The sequence below is a fragment of the Rissa tridactyla genome, chromosome 5, assembly GCF_028500815.1.
Source record: "Rissa tridactyla isolate bRisTri1 chromosome 5, bRisTri1.patW.cur.20221130, whole genome shotgun sequence".
NCBI classification, from domain to species: domain Eukaryota; kingdom Metazoa; phylum Chordata; class Aves; order Charadriiformes; family Laridae; genus Rissa; species Rissa tridactyla.
In genome coordinates, this window is record NC_071470.1 from 31,976,589 (window position 1) to 31,994,180 (window position 17,592).

The 17,592-nt window shown below is 36.7% G+C and overlaps 1 protein-coding gene across 5 annotated transcripts in view; it reads left to right on the top strand.

Annotated features, from left to right (window-relative positions):
- Positions 1-17,592, top strand: part of ZFYVE28 (zinc finger FYVE-type containing 28) — a 162,588-nt gene that overhangs the window by 138,042 nt on the left and 6,954 nt on the right. For 3 of the 5 annotated variants that reach the window (XM_054203242.1, XM_054203244.1, XM_054203246.1), the window contains 3 exons: positions 7,451-7,605; positions 8,190-8,306; positions 9,994-10,098. In XM_054203242.1, coding sequence (XP_054059217.1) covers positions 7,451-7,605; positions 8,190-8,306; positions 9,994-10,098 — 377 coding nt within the window. The remainder of the gene's footprint in view (positions 1-7,450; positions 7,606-8,189; positions 8,307-9,993; positions 10,099-17,592) is intronic. The other 2 variants (XM_054203243.1, XM_054203245.1) reach the window with 1 other exon arrangement.

Here is a 17,592-nt window from a genome sequence, read left to right on the forward strand (position 1 = left end):
GGTGGAATTGAGAAAACCTTAGTAGAACCTAAGCAATATTTTAACTTCTTAATTTTCAGTTCTGTTTTTTTCTTGAATTTTACAATATTCTTATGTTGCAGGTTTTATCCCTTTTTGGTTTAAATTTTAAGAAAAACAGTAAATGTAGTACATTGCAAGTATCTGACATTGAATTTGATGGTTAGAAAGGAGCCCTGTTGATTACTAATGCTCTTAAGTTATTTGTTCATATGCAGTCTTATAGAAGTTTTATCTGTAATGAACTGAAAAGCTATTTGTGAACAAGCACTATTAAAGTTGATAAATCCTGCACTGACAATGTTGTTTATTTTAATTCCCATTTGAAATAAAGTGCCTTTGCATTCTTCTGAAAACCCAGGCTGGAGTGGTAATGACTTTGAATAAGCCAGTTGTGTAGGTAGTTTCTTGTAGTGGATCTATTTAGCAAGATGCTGTGTTTTTTTGAAAAGTCCAACATGTTAAGTACAACGAGAATGCTCTGCAGTTTGAGGTTGGAAGAGCTGAGGAAGGATTCAAGAAGATGTTCTTCCAGCGGAGTGGGCAGATGCAAAAGCTGCCAGGGTGTGGAGCAGAAGTTGTTGCTGTTGATTTCAAATTCAGCATCTTCAATACTCAGGAATTTTTTCTGATTGAAGATATCACTTAGGACATGTGGCTAATCCCATTAGCCAAATTACTTATTTCAATCAGCTGACCTCAGATTGCCCCCATCTCCTGGGGCAAAAGAAGCTAAGAATGGGCTTCTGCAAATCTTGCAACATATGAAAAATAATTCCCCTACTGTGGAATTCAAAAGGTTGACAGCAGATGGGGCTTTTACCACATGTCCTACCATGTGTGGAGCTGGGCATTGCTAATACATGTGATAATACTGTAGTCTGCTGGTCAAGTCCACTCCTGGTGGTGCCTAGCTAGATTGTTCTTGAGAGAATTTTGCATGCAGTTGTACTATTTGTTTCTCAAGACAAAGTATTGAAGCCTTGGGAACACTTTATGGTTTGGAGGCTTTTTTCGCCTCTTTAGACTTTTCTCTTAAAATAGAAAATACCTAAGGGATTGCATTTAAAAACCCTCTTGACTTAAAATATTAGGGTTAAAAAGTCAAGAAATAAAGTTCTGAATTAACCTTTTTTTAGTCTGCTTTAAATGTAGCTTCTGGGTTCATTCCTTAAAATATAGTCCTTAGCTAAATAAGTATATGCTGTTATTCAAATAATAAGACATGTTCTGGATTTGCATTAAATTACTCTAAAATTCAGTGTGTAGCCACCCCCTTCACTTAAAATAATTGTAAGAAACCATTAATCTCACAATTTTCCTTCCAACCACATCAAAACTAGTACATGTTAGAAACCAAAGGGTCTTAACCTGCTGTTTGTTGTGTTTCTTGTGAGAGTACCGAAAAAGAAACACCAGAGGTACTACAAAAAGCGTAATGGGAAGTAGTGATTTTTTTTTTTTACTGCTGCATAGTCATACTTCTTTTACCAAACCCCTGTCATTTTCCTCTTGTCATTCCCCATGTATACAACCTTTGCCTTTCCCCAACTATTTTTTTTTTGTTCTCTTGTTCTTTTTTTTTTTTTTTTCAAATTAGAACCCAGAGTTAACTATAGCCTTATGACGTATAAAAGTAAGAGTAATAACTTAGGAAAGACAGGTTGACAGGTTAGTGGTGGGGTTTCCAGTTACAGCCTACCCGAGTATCAGTGGGATGAATTACTGAAGTAGTTTCAGAAATTGTGTGCAGACAACAACATAGAGATTTGCCTGCAAAAGTTTTGGATTTGTGTTTTTATTTACTTAAAGTATGATAAAAATCAGATGGGAGAAGAAAAAAATATCATAGATTGGATAAAAAGTGTCTGTTACTGATATTTTACAAAGAGCATAAAGTGGCCATTGTGCTAAATTCTGTATGAATAAAAATGAAAGCCAAGGAGCTCATTATATTTTTTGAGAAATATTATAAGAATTAGAATATTCAAAGCATATATGGAAATTCTTTATATAATATAGCTAGCTATACATGTATGTATTTTTATCTTAGTTATTAAAAACGTGTGGCATTTTGAGTAATGTACATGAGAGATTTAAGCCCAACTAGTGCAAATGAACTGATGTCATTTAAGTCCAAGGAACTGCACTGTTTTATACTTTGTGGGTAGTCTCTCATCATTCTTTTAATGAACTATAATTGATATGTAAGAATTGGACTACTCTCCCTTTGTAAAAACTTTCAGCATGGTTTATACTTGTAGTGTCCTTTTGTGTAAATAATAATGTGTGAAATCATAGAAAACCTGCAAAATTGTCACATTTCTTTACTGTAGAAGGTATCACACTTGCTTCCATATGGCATGTATGAAATTTTCCTAAAAAGCAACTTGGTCTCAAAATGTATCGCTCTGGTTTTGCAAAGTGGGCAAACCTCTGGATCAGAAGAGTACCATTTAATACATGGATTTTGAAGTCACTGTAAGTGGATTCACAAGCTTTGCATTCACACTACAGCAGGAAGGTCTTACTTCTTGTGCTGCAACTGGTTGCATGCTGCTTCTGCCCATGTGTGTGGTGAGTTTGCTGGAGATTTCCAGAGCAAGTGAATAGTTATCGCTGATGTCATAAGTATTTGTATAGCACAAATGGTGTAAGGATAGTCAGTGAATTATGTGTTAACACTTTTCCAGTAAACATTTGTAGTATTGTTCATAGAAGTTTTAAAGTGTTTTGCTCTTAAATTTCACTGGGATGAGTTTGTCTTACTGGAACTTGAGCACTCTCAGTTTAAAGGCACTAATAACAATGTTCTGAAATCTTCATCTGAAAATTAGTTGTAATCAAAGACTTCACCTGAAATCAGAGACTTAGAGAGTGATCTTACTTTCCTATTGAATTTGGTGACATAATTGCATCATTTATAGTAGAATAGATATGTTGGGGTTACTCCTTTGCAAATAGTGACCACTCTTGATCTAAGATTTCTGAAAACAAACAAATAAAACCAAACCACTTTTTAAAAATGGTTTTTATTATTCTTTTGAAAACATAATTAATTTGATTTCTTTGTATTCATTATATTAAATACAGTGAACATTAAAATTCTTTTTATCTGCCGGTGCTGTATATTTAATGCATACTTAAGATGCTCTGAGGGTTTATTTGTGCATAATGAGAAATTCTTTGAGTGGATCTCATACATTCTGCATTCATTTCAGAGCAGATTTCAGGTTTAACGGACCAGATACTTCTAGGCAGATTTGGAAGGAAACATCTGTGAATGGTCACAGATTTCTACTGCTACTGACTCATTTTTGAGCAGAAATGTAAAATATTTAAATTTGGACCAACTTTGAATCAATTGACTTAGGTTGTTCAGTTTTAGACCTTGCTGCTTTCACTGTTTTTGGATTAGAGTCAATGCCCAACAAATTCAGCACAAGGCCTACGGTATCACAGATGGTTACCTAAAATGACTTGCCACTTCTGAAAGTCAGTCATAATCTTGTTCCATGGTCCTGATTTCCATTATGTATGGATACTACTGCTTAACCTGGCTCACAGTATCCTTTGGAACTTAAAAGCTGTAAAGCAGATTGGTTCTGCAGGTGACAGATGATATTGTGAACAATTGCATTATATTCGGTTTTATTTGCTTGTACATATTTGACTAAATTTCAATATCAAGCTTTGACACCAGACAACTGTTCTAGAGATACATCTTTAAAGTGCTGAAAGAGTCTTGCTACTCTTCTAATATGACAAATGGAGAGTAGTTTTAAAATTGCTAGCCAAATTAGGTAAAAAGCTAATTCATTGTATCTGCCAGTGCGTATCTGTTCCTTTTATAACGTATAAGCGGGTTTGCTGTTTGGAATCAACCTTTTATGTAATGTGTTATTTCTTGATATTCGTTCTCAGACATATTAACTTTGCAATGTTTTTTACAATATGAAAAATAAATACATGATAAACGTTGTTTATATGATAAACACTTCACAAGGGGAATTCCATGCTTAGTTTGGTCTTATCTCTTCTTAACCTAATTCCTTGGGCAATGCAGGGTTCCCTTCAACCAAGAAGTTGTGAAACTGAGGACTTGTCTCTAGCTACTTAGTATGGCTGTTTATATTCTGCACTGGTACTTGATTCTGCAGATATCAGCAGTGAAACATTCCAGATCTGAGTGTAGTCTGACATTAATTAAATGCTTCCTACACATCTGGTTTCAGCTGAGAATTTTGAGCCAAATTATGCATGTTAGTTAAGTCAAGTAGGAATGGTACTCCTTATAGAACTAAAAAAATAACTTGTTTGAAAGAATAATTTGGAGAAAAGGTAAGATGAACTCTGTAGATCAAAATTCAGGTTCATTTTCTATAATACCAATTAAAAAAGCAAATCAAGAGAATCTTTAATATTTGCATAAATGCAATCACTGCTGTTCGGGATACCCTCTTAGAAGAAAAGCTGTCTCTCTTTGCTGTTTATCTAAAACAAATGCTGTGCTTCTGTTCTTACAGTATTTCTGACTGCTTCTATAATATTAATTTTTTAACAGTAAGATATATTTTAAAGTATAAACCAGATGGTCATTAGTCATTCTGTGAGAGTCATTTTTATCTAAATCTGTCTTGGTCCTATTGGTAAAGGTAGAATAATTATTTCTAACTCTGTAGTGATTCTTAGGTCCAGTTTTAAATTATTCTGGAATGTTCACTTTTCTCTTTGCCATGTCACAAGCAGTCCTGAATACGAAATATCTTCTTTTCTGAACCTCTTGTGTATAGATATTATACGTTACATGTGACTGTGCATATAGAAGTATGTTATAAATGGGAGTATGCATACATGCAGACCTTCCATCCCACAGTGGAGAAGCAATTTGTGTGTACTCTGTGCTATGGATTTTTAGGACAAAAAAGTTCCAGTTCATCTTGTGGTGGGACATGACCAGTCTTAATGACACATGACAAAATCTAACCCAGAAGCGCCTGAAACAGAAGTAGGTCAAACCACATTCCTTGGAAGAATTAGGAAGTAGGTAAAACTGCATTCCTCCCAATTGGAGAAGTCTTGGAAAGGCAAACATTATTATTAGAATTGGTCAGAGCTTGGTCAGAATTGTGGAATGGGCCTTTCTTCCTTTCTGCAAAATGGGAGAGGGCTAAGTAGTTTATATTCTTGAAAAGCACTCTTCACAGCTCTCTGCCCACTTAACACCTTACTTTGAAATATTTCTTCAACTGTGATTTGGAGGGAATAGTCATCCTTGAATCAGCACCCCTGCTTTACCCTGCACTAAGGTTTTTGCTTATTGGGAATTTCAAAGAGACCATTGTATATAATTACACACAGAGATTGCTTTTTTCTCTGGCAGGAGGTCCATGCTTGCCTTGGAGAGCAATTTATAGTGCAAATGTATATATCACTGTAAGATCAATTCCTTTAAAAACAAGAAAAAAAAATTAGACCTTATTTGGCCATGTTGCGAGGCAGACAAACTCCTTTATCTGTATATATTAGCATTTGTGCAAATAGGCAATCATCTGCTGCATACCATTGCGAATTGGGGATCGCTTCCTGGCTCTTGCTGCCTTTTAGTTGGCTCCTTTGTAAGCCACCTTCTTACATGACCTTTTCATTGTCTTGAAGACAGACCTTTCCACACCAGCAGGCTTGCTATTGTAATGTATATGTTATATCCCCTATGGAAAAGCAAAGGAAAAATTCAGAGACAGAATTCTTACTCTGTTCTCAGTATCTTTAATAAACCTAGTCAGTTGTGGTGCTGAGGGAACTGTAAACATAGAACTAACATCCTTCTACAAGAATTTGCTTTTGTTCATAGCAATAGATAACATGAACAAAATGAGTCTCTTGCAAGCGTGCTCTTTACTCTGTCTTTGAAAGAGTGAGAAGCCAAGTAAGGTACTCGTGCTACACATTTTCCATTGTTATTTCTATCTATAACTAATCTCCAGTATTTATTTATTTTCAGTTCTGTTTTTACTAGGGCTTTTAAGATTGTATGGCCTGATAAATTAATTTTTACATTTGAAAGGATTATCTGTATAGCCTACAGGTAGAATTCAAAACTATATCCCATAATATTTTGTTACAAATAATTATAAATGTTACCTATGTGTCTTATCCTGCAATAACTGTTCATGCACACTGCCACAGGCGTGGGATCTACAAGATGGTGAATGTTTCAGCACCTAATAAAAGCAGATTGAACTTGGAATGTGTTAGAAACTACTTCTTTTGTTATGCATGCTATTTATGCAGTCAGTAACTTTTTTTTTAACATGGTAGTTGTCTGCATAGTAAAGAATGCCGGAGTTTTGAACAGCTGAAGTATGGTTATAAGTAAAATATTCTAGTCTTGTAATCATTGGTGAGATTAATTTCTTTCCAATATGTGAGGCAAACGGTTTAGTGTTCCTCTGTCTCGGAATGTAGTGGAGTAAGAAGGCATGTCTCCTTCCGTCAACACAGTGAATCTTTAGGACTTCTATGTGATTACATCCTGTGCTGTACTCCCAGTTAGGGGTTTTTCCATTGGCAAAGTGCTACTTTTTCCCTAAGTACCTCTTTAAAAAAAAAAAAATTGATTTACAAATCAGATAATTCCTGATACTTGAAGGAGCTGGATTCCCACCGAAGCTTCCCTGCGGTCTCAGGTTGTTTCAAGCTTCCTCTCCATAAATGGTTGGGGGGTGGGAGAGTAGAAATGGCTGGCGATCGTGCATCTGGTTTTTAAAAGAAAATTTAAATCTCTAGTAGATGTTTGGTGACACATTTTAATCTCTTTGGAGTTGATGAGCCATTCTGTTACAGTAGTTTGACATTTCAGCAATTTCTACAGTTAGGTATATAAGGGAACTAATCTACCTCTCTGCTGTGTAAATTGTATTTTATCACCCTTCTTTCCATTTTTTCATGTAAGGTTATATTTAGATTCTATTCTCACTATTTTAAGGCAACATAATTCAGAAATTATTTTTTTCAAATTAACTTCCACATTAATAAATTTCTAAGTTGACTTCAGAACTGACCTTCTCATTTTTAGGTTGATATTCACCTTTCAGATTTTTGGTGAAGTTATGGTCTCAGGACTGAGCTTTTAGAAGAAGTTAATGTGAAAAATGGCACAGCACATTGTATTTTATTGCATTTTCCTTAGCTGTTACAGAAGAATGATTTTCTGCTCAGGTTTTTTGCAGCTATGCCACAGAGTGAAAATCAAATGGGATGGTGATTGATTGCACGTTGATTAACTTCAGTAAGAATTTACAGCAATTAGTCCCAGTTTGCTATAGAGTCTTGCCTGAGTCAGAAATCCTTTAAGATTTGCTGAACATCCTGAACAACTGAGTAGAGATTTACATTACTTTTCTTTACATATTTTTTTTTTCTCTGACAGTAGTTTAATGACGAGTTCTTGTTCATCTGATGACATTGATCAGGAAGAAATCCAGCTCGCATTGCAGGCTGCTAAAATTGCCACCCGAGAAAAGATCAGATCGAGATTTCATGGCAGTAATGATCTTATTCACCGCCTTTTTGTCTGTATCTCAGGTATGAGAGTATCCTTTTGATCTGAAAGTAAAAACTATTCATCCTTTTTTTTTTTTTTTTTTTGCACACATAAAGTTATGGTAGAACAGACTGGAGATGAAGTTGCAGGAAGACTGTGTTTTGGGGCCTAAGTTGCAGACTGAACTAGAAAGACCTGTTACCTGACAGAGACAAACTTACAGAATCAGAGATGCAGACATCTTAGACCTGTAGTGATGAAGAGTTTGGGCATACAATGGGTTTGACTTAAAAGTGCTTCCTTTTTCTTGGTGATGCCCCATGTCTTCGAGGGAAGAAATTTGATGCAGCAGTTGAATTTGATGCAAAAGGAATCTCTCAGTGTTTTCCACTAAAGGATAAGGAAGATATGTATCAAACTGCAGGCAGCATAAAGGCCAGAATATAACTTGGCCATTATGGAAAATTAGTTTAAATGTTCAATTTTTATTCCTAACACAAGCAAGTGATCCCCTCAAAAATAAATATGAGGCCATTACTGGTAGCAACAGACAAATCTAAATACTTTTTTTTTTAAGGATGGTGTAATAGTCTAGTAATGGTTTCCCATTTTCCCAAACTCCTAGGTGTTGCTGACCAGTTGCAGACAAACTATGCTAGTGATCTGAGAAGTATCTTAAAGACCTTGTTTGAAGTTATGGCAACCAAACCCGAAACAGAAGACAAGGAAAAGCAAAAGAAAGGTAAAGAGATTTAAACATTTGTTTTCTGTGGTGAATTTTTGCTGGTAGCCCCATGGAGATCCAGGAACTATTTGACAACAATTTCCTTAATATATTCTTAACTTTTTGACAGGGCTCACTGTACATTGATTTGACCTATGTTTAAAAAAAAAATCATGGAAACAGACTGTAAATAGGTTGAAGTCACTGGGAGTATGGGTACACAGGAGTATATCTTGAGGGAAATGTTGGAAGACTTAAAGCCTTCAGAGTGCGTGTGCTCATTTCCATATTCCTATGTATAACAGAACAGTGTTTGTAGCCCATATAGTCATAATATAATGTATGCAGGGCTTGAACTTCATAGACTTCAGCCCTTCCTGGTATTGTTTCACACTGGACACATTTTAATTTACCAAGGTGTGTGTCTTTGATTCTGAAGTTAAAACAGCTATGTAAAAAGAGCAGACTGTAAGATGAGAGCGCTCAGTAAGATGCTGAAATCTGGCCTGTCATGTAGAAATTGCAGAATAATAAATTTGGCTTCCAAACAGAAAAATATCCACTTTTGAATTCCAGATAATTGAGATAATAGAACCAGAACTACATCGTGAGCCAATGCAAGAAATTTTTTTCTGTCACCATTTTGATTATTTCTTTTTCAAAGAGGCAAGTCAGCTAACTTATCTAAAAATAACCATGTCATCCCAGCAAGACTGCAATTACCTTTGTCCTTTGTTATGATTAGAACTATCAGCATCTGAAGGTTATCAGAGCTTGCTTTTTTTTTTTCTTTCCCCCCCAGCCCTGCTCCCTTTCCACATGACCAGGCTGGATGGGCCTTTGAGCAGCCTGGTCTAGTGGAAGGTGTCCCTGCCCATGGCAAGGGGGTTGGAACTAGATGATCTTTAAGGTCCCTTCCAACCTAAACCATTCTATGATTCTAACTTTCCCTTTCTCCCAGTTTCATTTAAAAGCACTAAGGATTTTATATGAAATGCTAAGTTAAAAGTTGGTTAAATTTAGCAGAAAAACTTCTAATCCGATTCAACTCTGCAGTGGGATAATGCACAACATGCGTTACAGTCCTCTATTACTTGTGGTTGAAACTTTCACAATGTTTTTATGGTGGCAGGATGTCATGATGTGAAAATAAACTGGTTTTTTATGGTCTCAAGACAAGAAAAAATGGGGTTGGACAGAATTGCTAAAGAGAGGATCAAGAGCTCCTGAATATTCAAATAAAAGTAATAAAGAAACTGGAGCTGTACAGAATTATCACTAGGAAATATATTAGTCAACAGTACTTGTTGAAATAGTTTTTAATGGATGAACTATTAATTATTTTTTTAAAAAAAAGGTGTTGGTGACAGTAAGCATAAACAAAATGAGTCAATAAAAGTCAGGGACTTCTGGGATGAAGTTTCTCTTTGATATATGTGATTTGATGTGTGTGATTCACCTAGGGAATCTCTGGTTGCTCTTATAAATCTACTTCTTTGTAAAGGATCCAAGTTAAGAACTGGGAAACAAAATATAGGATGCAGCTAAACTGATAGAAGTAAGAGGACTGTATGTCCTGTAATAACAGCACCAAGAAGAAGGTACATACATTACTACTGTAATCTAATCCTGAAATCCTAATGTGAATATTTTAAGTGCAAATTGGAAAAATATGAATCTCGGTACTTTTTGGATTATTTTACAGTTAATCCGGGTTTAAGGAATGCAGCATTGGAAGACTGTGCTTTATGTCAAGAAAGTATATCATCATCAGAACTTGCAGCAAAAGCCAGAGATGGGGACTTTGAAGGTACTTTCTTCTTTCTGAAAATTAAAATGAGACAACACTGATAATTAAAAAAAAAATCATTAAGATAAAAATTCTTTTAAAGTTTGGCTTTGGAAAGTGACTATAAAATGTTTTCATACTGTGATTTAGACAAAATTAGATGATAAACTGAACATATTTCTAAAATTTTTTTCGAACAGCTTCGTGAAACTCTGATCTACAAATTGTCATATGCAATATGAATTCCTTCATATCAGTAGAGAAACGTTCTGTAAAGGCTTTAATATAAGCTGTGACATTAAATGTGACAAGTTTCAGAGGGCTGTGTAAGATGCAAAGCCGTAAGTAAGGTCTTCTCAGCCAAATCTAAAGAGATCTTTTGTATCATTTGCTATATGTGGAGGTACTGCTTTTTCCCATGGTACAAGTACCTTTTGTATTTTCTTCACTTTTGTCTGATCAAAATATTTTGGTTATTATTTTCATATTCTTCACCATATTACTTCAAAGAAGAAGTTAGTTTTGGTAAGTCTGAGGTTAGTCAAATCTCACAGAATACATGGTGAAGAGTGAAGAAAAGTGCATAGGTAAGTCTCAATGTTTTGGTCAGGATTTAAGCATTCTGAGAGCTCAAAAGTTTTTCTCTCTCTTTTTTTAATCTGAGCTGCTGTGGGAGTGCTTAGGAGTCAGTTATGGACTATAGCCCTAGTATAGTAAACACTGTATAAAAATGGATTAAAAGAGATCAGAGCACTTGCAGTCAAAGAATAAGAAAAGAGAAAGTAGATGTATGAGATAGAGCAAACAAGAAAGCAATCAGCTTTGATCTTCAGGGCTAAGTGGTGGTTTCAGCACACCAGGAGCCCAATTACCGGAGTGGTGGTGTCTCTGTGGTCAAGCAAGAAATAGAAGACAACAGTCAACCGTGAAACTGTGTATCTGAGCTTCCCAGAAATTCAAGTGTGCAGTAATTTCCCTGTGCTTTAAAACTTTGATATATTGTTGTCTATTTGTCCACTTATACCACTGTTCTTCCAGTGAGAGGTTTGAATGCAGGATGACTGAGAACTGAGTGATAGGCAGTGTACGTCTCTGCTTGTATGTAGAGGGGGGTGACCAACAGTAAAGAAATGTTGGTTCATGTCATTTGTAATAAAGACCAGAAATCACAGGGGGAAAGAAAAAACCTCTTAAAGATTAGGTTTTAGAGTAATGCTACATATTTGTCAGTTATTTTGTGCTTACATAAAACCCATGGTTTGCTTGCTCACCCTTCTTCTGAAGCTGCAGGCTAAAGGATCTCAAATCTAATCTATTTATTTAGAACAACAGGGCTAATTCATGTCTAATGCACTGTAGAAATATTATCTTTTCTGGAGGAAGATGATTTGGTGGCAGATAAAGAACTATTCAGTAGTCATTTTAATTGATTTTTCTATTGGGTCGTAATTCAGAATGTCACAGAAGGCACAGTAAAGAACAAATCTTTAAGCAAAATCCTTATCATGTATAGGCTGTATTGGAAAAGAATGGAAGAGATTATTCATTCACTACCATTTCAGTTCATATTCTTTTGTTTTGAATCGATGCCTGATGCTGTCAGTGAATTTGACTTACAGAACTTGAAAGCAAGTTATTCTGAACTGCAGGATGCTGAATAACTTTCTCACAGTGGATGTACATTTTGTCACGGCAAAGTCACTTCACTTCCCTGGCGTGCTATTCAGCTTTTAAGGTTCTTCAGCTTTTCATGGCATCTTCTATTGGCAGGGGGAAGGTTTTATGTTTGGAGAAGTGCAGCCTGTGGCTTGGGATGTTATTTATTGAAATAGAGGACAACAGTCTGGGTGTTTAGGTGGTGTTATGGCTGTGTAGGAGTGCAGTAAGGGGGATCTTTGATGTTTCAAGGGCCACTGCAGGACCCAGGCAGTGTGAATCCGTTATGTCCCTGCCCAAAGCGAATGGTAAAACCCAACCTGCAGTATTAATAGCACACGCAGATAGCTATAGCAAAAACAGCCTCCTGTCTGCACCTTTGTTCCGAAATAGCAGGTGTTTCACGTATGCCTGTGTGATGGAAAGCAGAGCCTTGTGGGATAACCAAGTCCCTTTTGAATAAGTAGATGTGGATGCCAGAATGAGCTTTCCTGCCTTGGCACAATGTTTTCCCGTGCTAACACATCCTCTAAACACAGCCAGTTAGCCAATGCTCCTGCAGGTACTCTGCCTTTGATACCTATGCTTGCTCACTGGCAAGGCTTGGGCATGTCTGAATCAATCTCCTTGCAGACTTTCTCTGGGAGTCTACTTGGCTTGTGTCTAAGTGGTTATGCTATAAATACCTACTCGTTCAAATCAGTACAGCTCTTCTGACTATGTAAACTAACTAGTGTAGTCTGCTGTTACTTAGCTTTCAGATTTGCTGATGGGCAGGAATTTTCTGTATCACAGAGAGAGAGTATGCTAGGGGGAACGGAGGTTAGCTCCACCTTCCAAACCAGAACAAACCACAAAAGGCCTACAAAAAGGGACATCTGAAGTGGGTCAATTTGTTGAATTTGTGGGAACTGTAGAAACACCCTATCTGTCCCCTCTCCTCCTATATATTCCAGGCCTCTGTCCCTTCAGGTCACAAGTTGTTGCTGCTGGCAATGCTGTATAGACTTTTTCCTACTGAGGTTTGCAGTGATAGCTAATGGGATACATGTTTTTGCTATCCCTAAGGCATACAGCATGAGGCATAAGCTTACAGCAGAATTTTCACCTCAGCAGCCATGTGCCTTTTCCCCCTTGTAACACCTCCCCACCTACCTCATTTTTTCTGGCCACTGTGTAAGAAACAGCCCCTGACTTTGTGCTGGGTGATGTTTGCGTGCAGATGAAGATGTCTGGTGGTGAAGGCAACCTTTGCATGAATATTGTGCCCTATTCTTGCAACAAGCCTGATGGGTTTGTCCTCCAGGCCAAATCTGGGCCACAGGCCACCAGCGAGAGTACACCACAGTTATCACTGTAAATGGATTCAACTCAAAGTCTGAGAGTGTTGCACCAATCTGTTGACAGCATTGCACCAAAATTAATTATAATCCTTTTTTTGTACATCATTTCTACACTTCAGGTCACTCTTAATGATTTCAGCTGAAAGTGAAAACAATTTAAAGCAAATGAGCACATCAGTAGCCTCCTCCCTTCTGCCATCGTGGCAGAACATGAGCATGTATCAAATTGAGAAAGTCCAGCAAGCTACCTGCCAGGAAAGCTTTTTCCAATTATCAAATAAATTCATCTTACCGAAAGTACTGAATGTTTAAAATTGCATCCAGTCAATGGTAATACAAAAAAAAAAAAAAGAAAGCAAGAACAAATAAATGAATAGGTTTAAGATTCTGCTGAAGGTTCCAGCCTCTACTCAGATTATGAAGATGAATCACTTGTTTTTGTCAGATTTCTCATTCTTACTGTATATAAAACCCACCAGCTGGTCTGGGTCATAAAACAAATATGAATGTTTATTATGAGCCAACTGACATTGGCAAGGGTGTAAGAGTTAAATCCTTTGACCTTCTGAATGTTGAAATACAATAAACTATGGATTAATTGGCATTCCAAAACAAAAGCATTTTCGAAAGTACAGGTGAGCCTATGGTGTATATGCTGTCCTAATGCTCTAGGATGTTTTTGAGGAAGCGTATGTTTTTATACTTCATAGAGTATAAAAAGCACTGTATTTTTATAGGGAGAGAATGTAAACCAAATACATGTCTATTTTCCTAGAATATAAGATTAATTTATACAATATTCCATAAATGAGTTTTAAATGTAGGAAAATTTCGTGCTCTGGTTGTATGATGGAGATGATGGCCAGCAGGGACAAAGTTCTGTGTATAAACTCAAAGCAAATTGTACTGGCAGCTGCTCAGAAAAAAAACGGGTTGGACTCTTTGCTACCGGTGGTGCTTGCTCTGAATTGCAGTAACAGCAAAAGGGGCCTGTGCCTCAGGACCTTTTGTGGTACTGCCTTTCTCCCTGCGTCCTGGGGAGCTACCAGCCAGCACGGGGAGAAGGTTACTGGGAAGTTCCTGAGCTCCAGCTTGGGACAAACCACTGTTGGATAATAAGCTGAGCAAGAAGTTTGCATGGGACTGAGAGTGGGCAGCATGGGTTGCACAAGAATTAAAGGAAGCCTCCATATTTGAAAATGTAAGACAATTGCTCTTATAAATTTATCCTTGTTGGGACAGAGCTAAGTAATACTTATGTATTATAGCTTTAAAAAAAAAAAACAACAAACATCAGGGAAATTGAACTTTGATGTCTTTTTGCCATTTATGAATCTGGGCACTTGTTTCCAGCCCCAGCACAAAGCTTGCTTTATATTAGCCAACAGTTTCCCATATACAGACACACACAGAGTAATTTCTTGGTTTTGTCTTGTTAAGTATTTTTATGTATTCGTTTCTTTATCAATCTGTAAATGCCACCAAGCATAAGTCCCTGCTCACTGTATTTGGGAGCATTATGTTTAGCCTTGTGAGCTTGATGATTTTAATAGTGAACTTTGGCAAATCTGAGTTTTGACCATACACGTGTTTTAGAGTAATATATTACTCAGGAAGATATATCTGTTGTGATTGAGAGAAGGTTAATATTTTTAATTGTCAAAGTCATGAAGTTACAGGCTAGCTAAGAAAGTGAGTTCCACTTCTTGTCTAGGAGTAAGCATGAAACATCTAAAAATCAGAATATTTTCTCAAGGAAAAACAGAAAGCATTATGAAGCTGTTGATGGTCCATGAAAATATTTGCTGCAGCATCTCAGCTCTCTCTGTAACCATACATTCATTTTCACTCCTTATTACTCTAGCATCCATACAGAACTGCCTTGCTTTCTGCTACCTAGTTATAACTCCAGCCATAATGGATTTGCTGTGGCTGCCAGTACAAGTAACTGTTATTGCCAAATGGCGTTAGCATCTGTTTGCCGCACAACAGCACGCTATTTCTCCTTGATCCCTTTCCATCTCATAATATTCCAGCCCACCCATTTTTGTCTAGTCACGAGCCCTCACTGCTCTCCAGCCAGCAGCACGAGCACAATTCAGTAGTTTATGGTCCCTAGGCTTGAGCTCTTGTTCTTGTTGCAGTAAGAAGTCACAAGGTCAAGAAAACCCACCCATGCTACTGTATGTGCAGAATCTAATCACCGTGAGTCTTAGAATTAGCTGTCAACCCTAGCTGAATGCTTCGTTTTTTCTTTTGTCCTCTACATGCCTATGGCTATTCTATTATTTATAATGATGACCAGCAACGCTTTCTAAACGTAAAAAGTTAAATTGATGCACAATTCAATGGCCAAACATATTCTGTCCACATAACTTTTTACATTTTCCTTATTCAGCAGCTCTGCTTATGCTGTGTGAGAGAAGAATCTAGCATCAAGTTTTCCATAATGAGGCAATGTTTTATCATCAGCTGAACATATTTAATCATGCATGTAAAATTACAGGGTTTTGTGCAGTTTTTAGGTTGTATTGCAATAATTTGATCTGATTTACATTTTAAGAACTTGCTCAGAGACTTTTACCTTTTCAAAGACTATCCCTCTGTCAGCACTATGTGGAATTTTGCAGAAGGAGACAACAAAAGTACTGTAGAACACAGGCTTATTCAGTTCCACAATGACATAACTGGGATTTTGATTAGGTTTGAAATTTTTTTCCTAAAAATATGTTTTGAGTTTTCTTCTGGTATGTAGTACATAGATATCTACATTATCAACTTGCTTCTAGTTTCTAATGGTTAGTAGCTCTTACAAAGCAAGACTCTTTGGAAGATCCAAGTCTCTGGTGCATCTGAATTAAAGATTTGAACTATATCCCAGTGGAAATCAGTGTTTTCTATCAGACTTGTTCTGTTTTATGTAAATAATTATTTTGCCCAAAGAATGAGTTGCTGATCATGTACCTGTACAGAATAGACACAAGATGTCATCATTCAAGGTCGTGTTGAATGGGGCAGAGCGGGGGCTTGAGCCCAAGTCTGAAAATCTCCATGCTTTGTTGAAAGCTTTCTAAATTTGCACAGAAACTCCCTTCTAAGAGAGCCGTTTGACAAGAGCTGTCCTTGAAGCTACTAAGTCTATACCTCTGTTTTCTCCCTCACCTTTGAAATTTTCATCAAATAATATTGTTGAAGCAGAAAATTTATTTGTATTGAAAAATTTCAAGCTAGCTGTAATCAACACTAAATCTACTGAGCAAGGGTAAGGACTACTTTGGTACAACTGCCTCCTAGGAATCTTATATAAAAGTCAGAGATGCCCCAGAATGACATGCGGAAAATTGTCATAAGGGACAAATAGGTTCATCTTACAGTGGTAGGTGAAGTGAGGGGTAAAGTAATGTCACCTTAGTTCTCTACTTTCCATACTTAAAACTGAGGATTTACAATTTCCTGCTTTCATCAGAAGAGCTACAGCAAGCCCATCTGACCTTTTTTGCAGCTTTGAGGGTAATGCATTTTGACGGCTGCAGCAACGTAAGTTCCACAGGCTGCTGTAGGAACACTCCTCCTAAGGTTACTTTGGTAAAAGTATAATCAGGGTTATGCATGATGTGTCCTAAAATCTAATACATATTGGTGCAAGAGGAACTTTCAGTGTGAGTTCTGCATTAGGAATATTTGGTTAAAAAAAAAGATGTCTTCTCTCTGAATTATCTGTCCATAATGCAGACACCACCACAAGCTTAAGGTTTAGTAGCTGCTGTTCAACAGGGAATCGTGGTGTGCATGTTTTCAGATTTGTTTTCTACCAGAGTATAGATTTGCTAAATTAGGCCTTCTGCAAGCTCCAGCAACTTTTGGGATTATTTTCCTCCCACAGTCTCTCATGTCTCAGCAACATTGAATGAACCATCTGGTCTAATGTTGTTTGAATCAACACTGTTGATGAATCCGGGTCCAGGGTCTCTTCTCCTTGTGTTCTGGACACAGAGATGTACGCCTTGGTTTTGTGAAATTAGATGGGACTACAGTAGATCTATTGCACATACTTAGGCAAAATGAATTCACATGTGTTTTTTGACAGTGTTTACTGTGATTTTTATGATGATTGTGGTTTTCTTAAAGCTCCAACATCTTGGACTTAGTGAGATTGTTAACTTTTATAAAACAGAAAACTTTTTTAGCTAATGAAGTTGCAGAGACATGTAAAGGTGAATTCTAAGAGCTACACCATAAAACAAATAAAAAGACTAAAACTTCATTATTTATGGGAGATTGTAGTGCAAGATTTTTTAATAGTTTAGAGCTGGAAATACTGTTTCTCCTTTTTAAATGTCTTTTTCAGTCTTCACAGTATTTAATTTTATCTTGTGCCTTTTCCTTTTTCTAAACTTGTTTCTTACTCATTGAAATAGTTGTTTCACTTCCTTTTTCTCTGCCTTTTTTTCTGTACATGCTTTTAATGTTTTCTTCTAAAATTTATTTCTGTAGTCCTTCTGTCTCGTTAATGCCT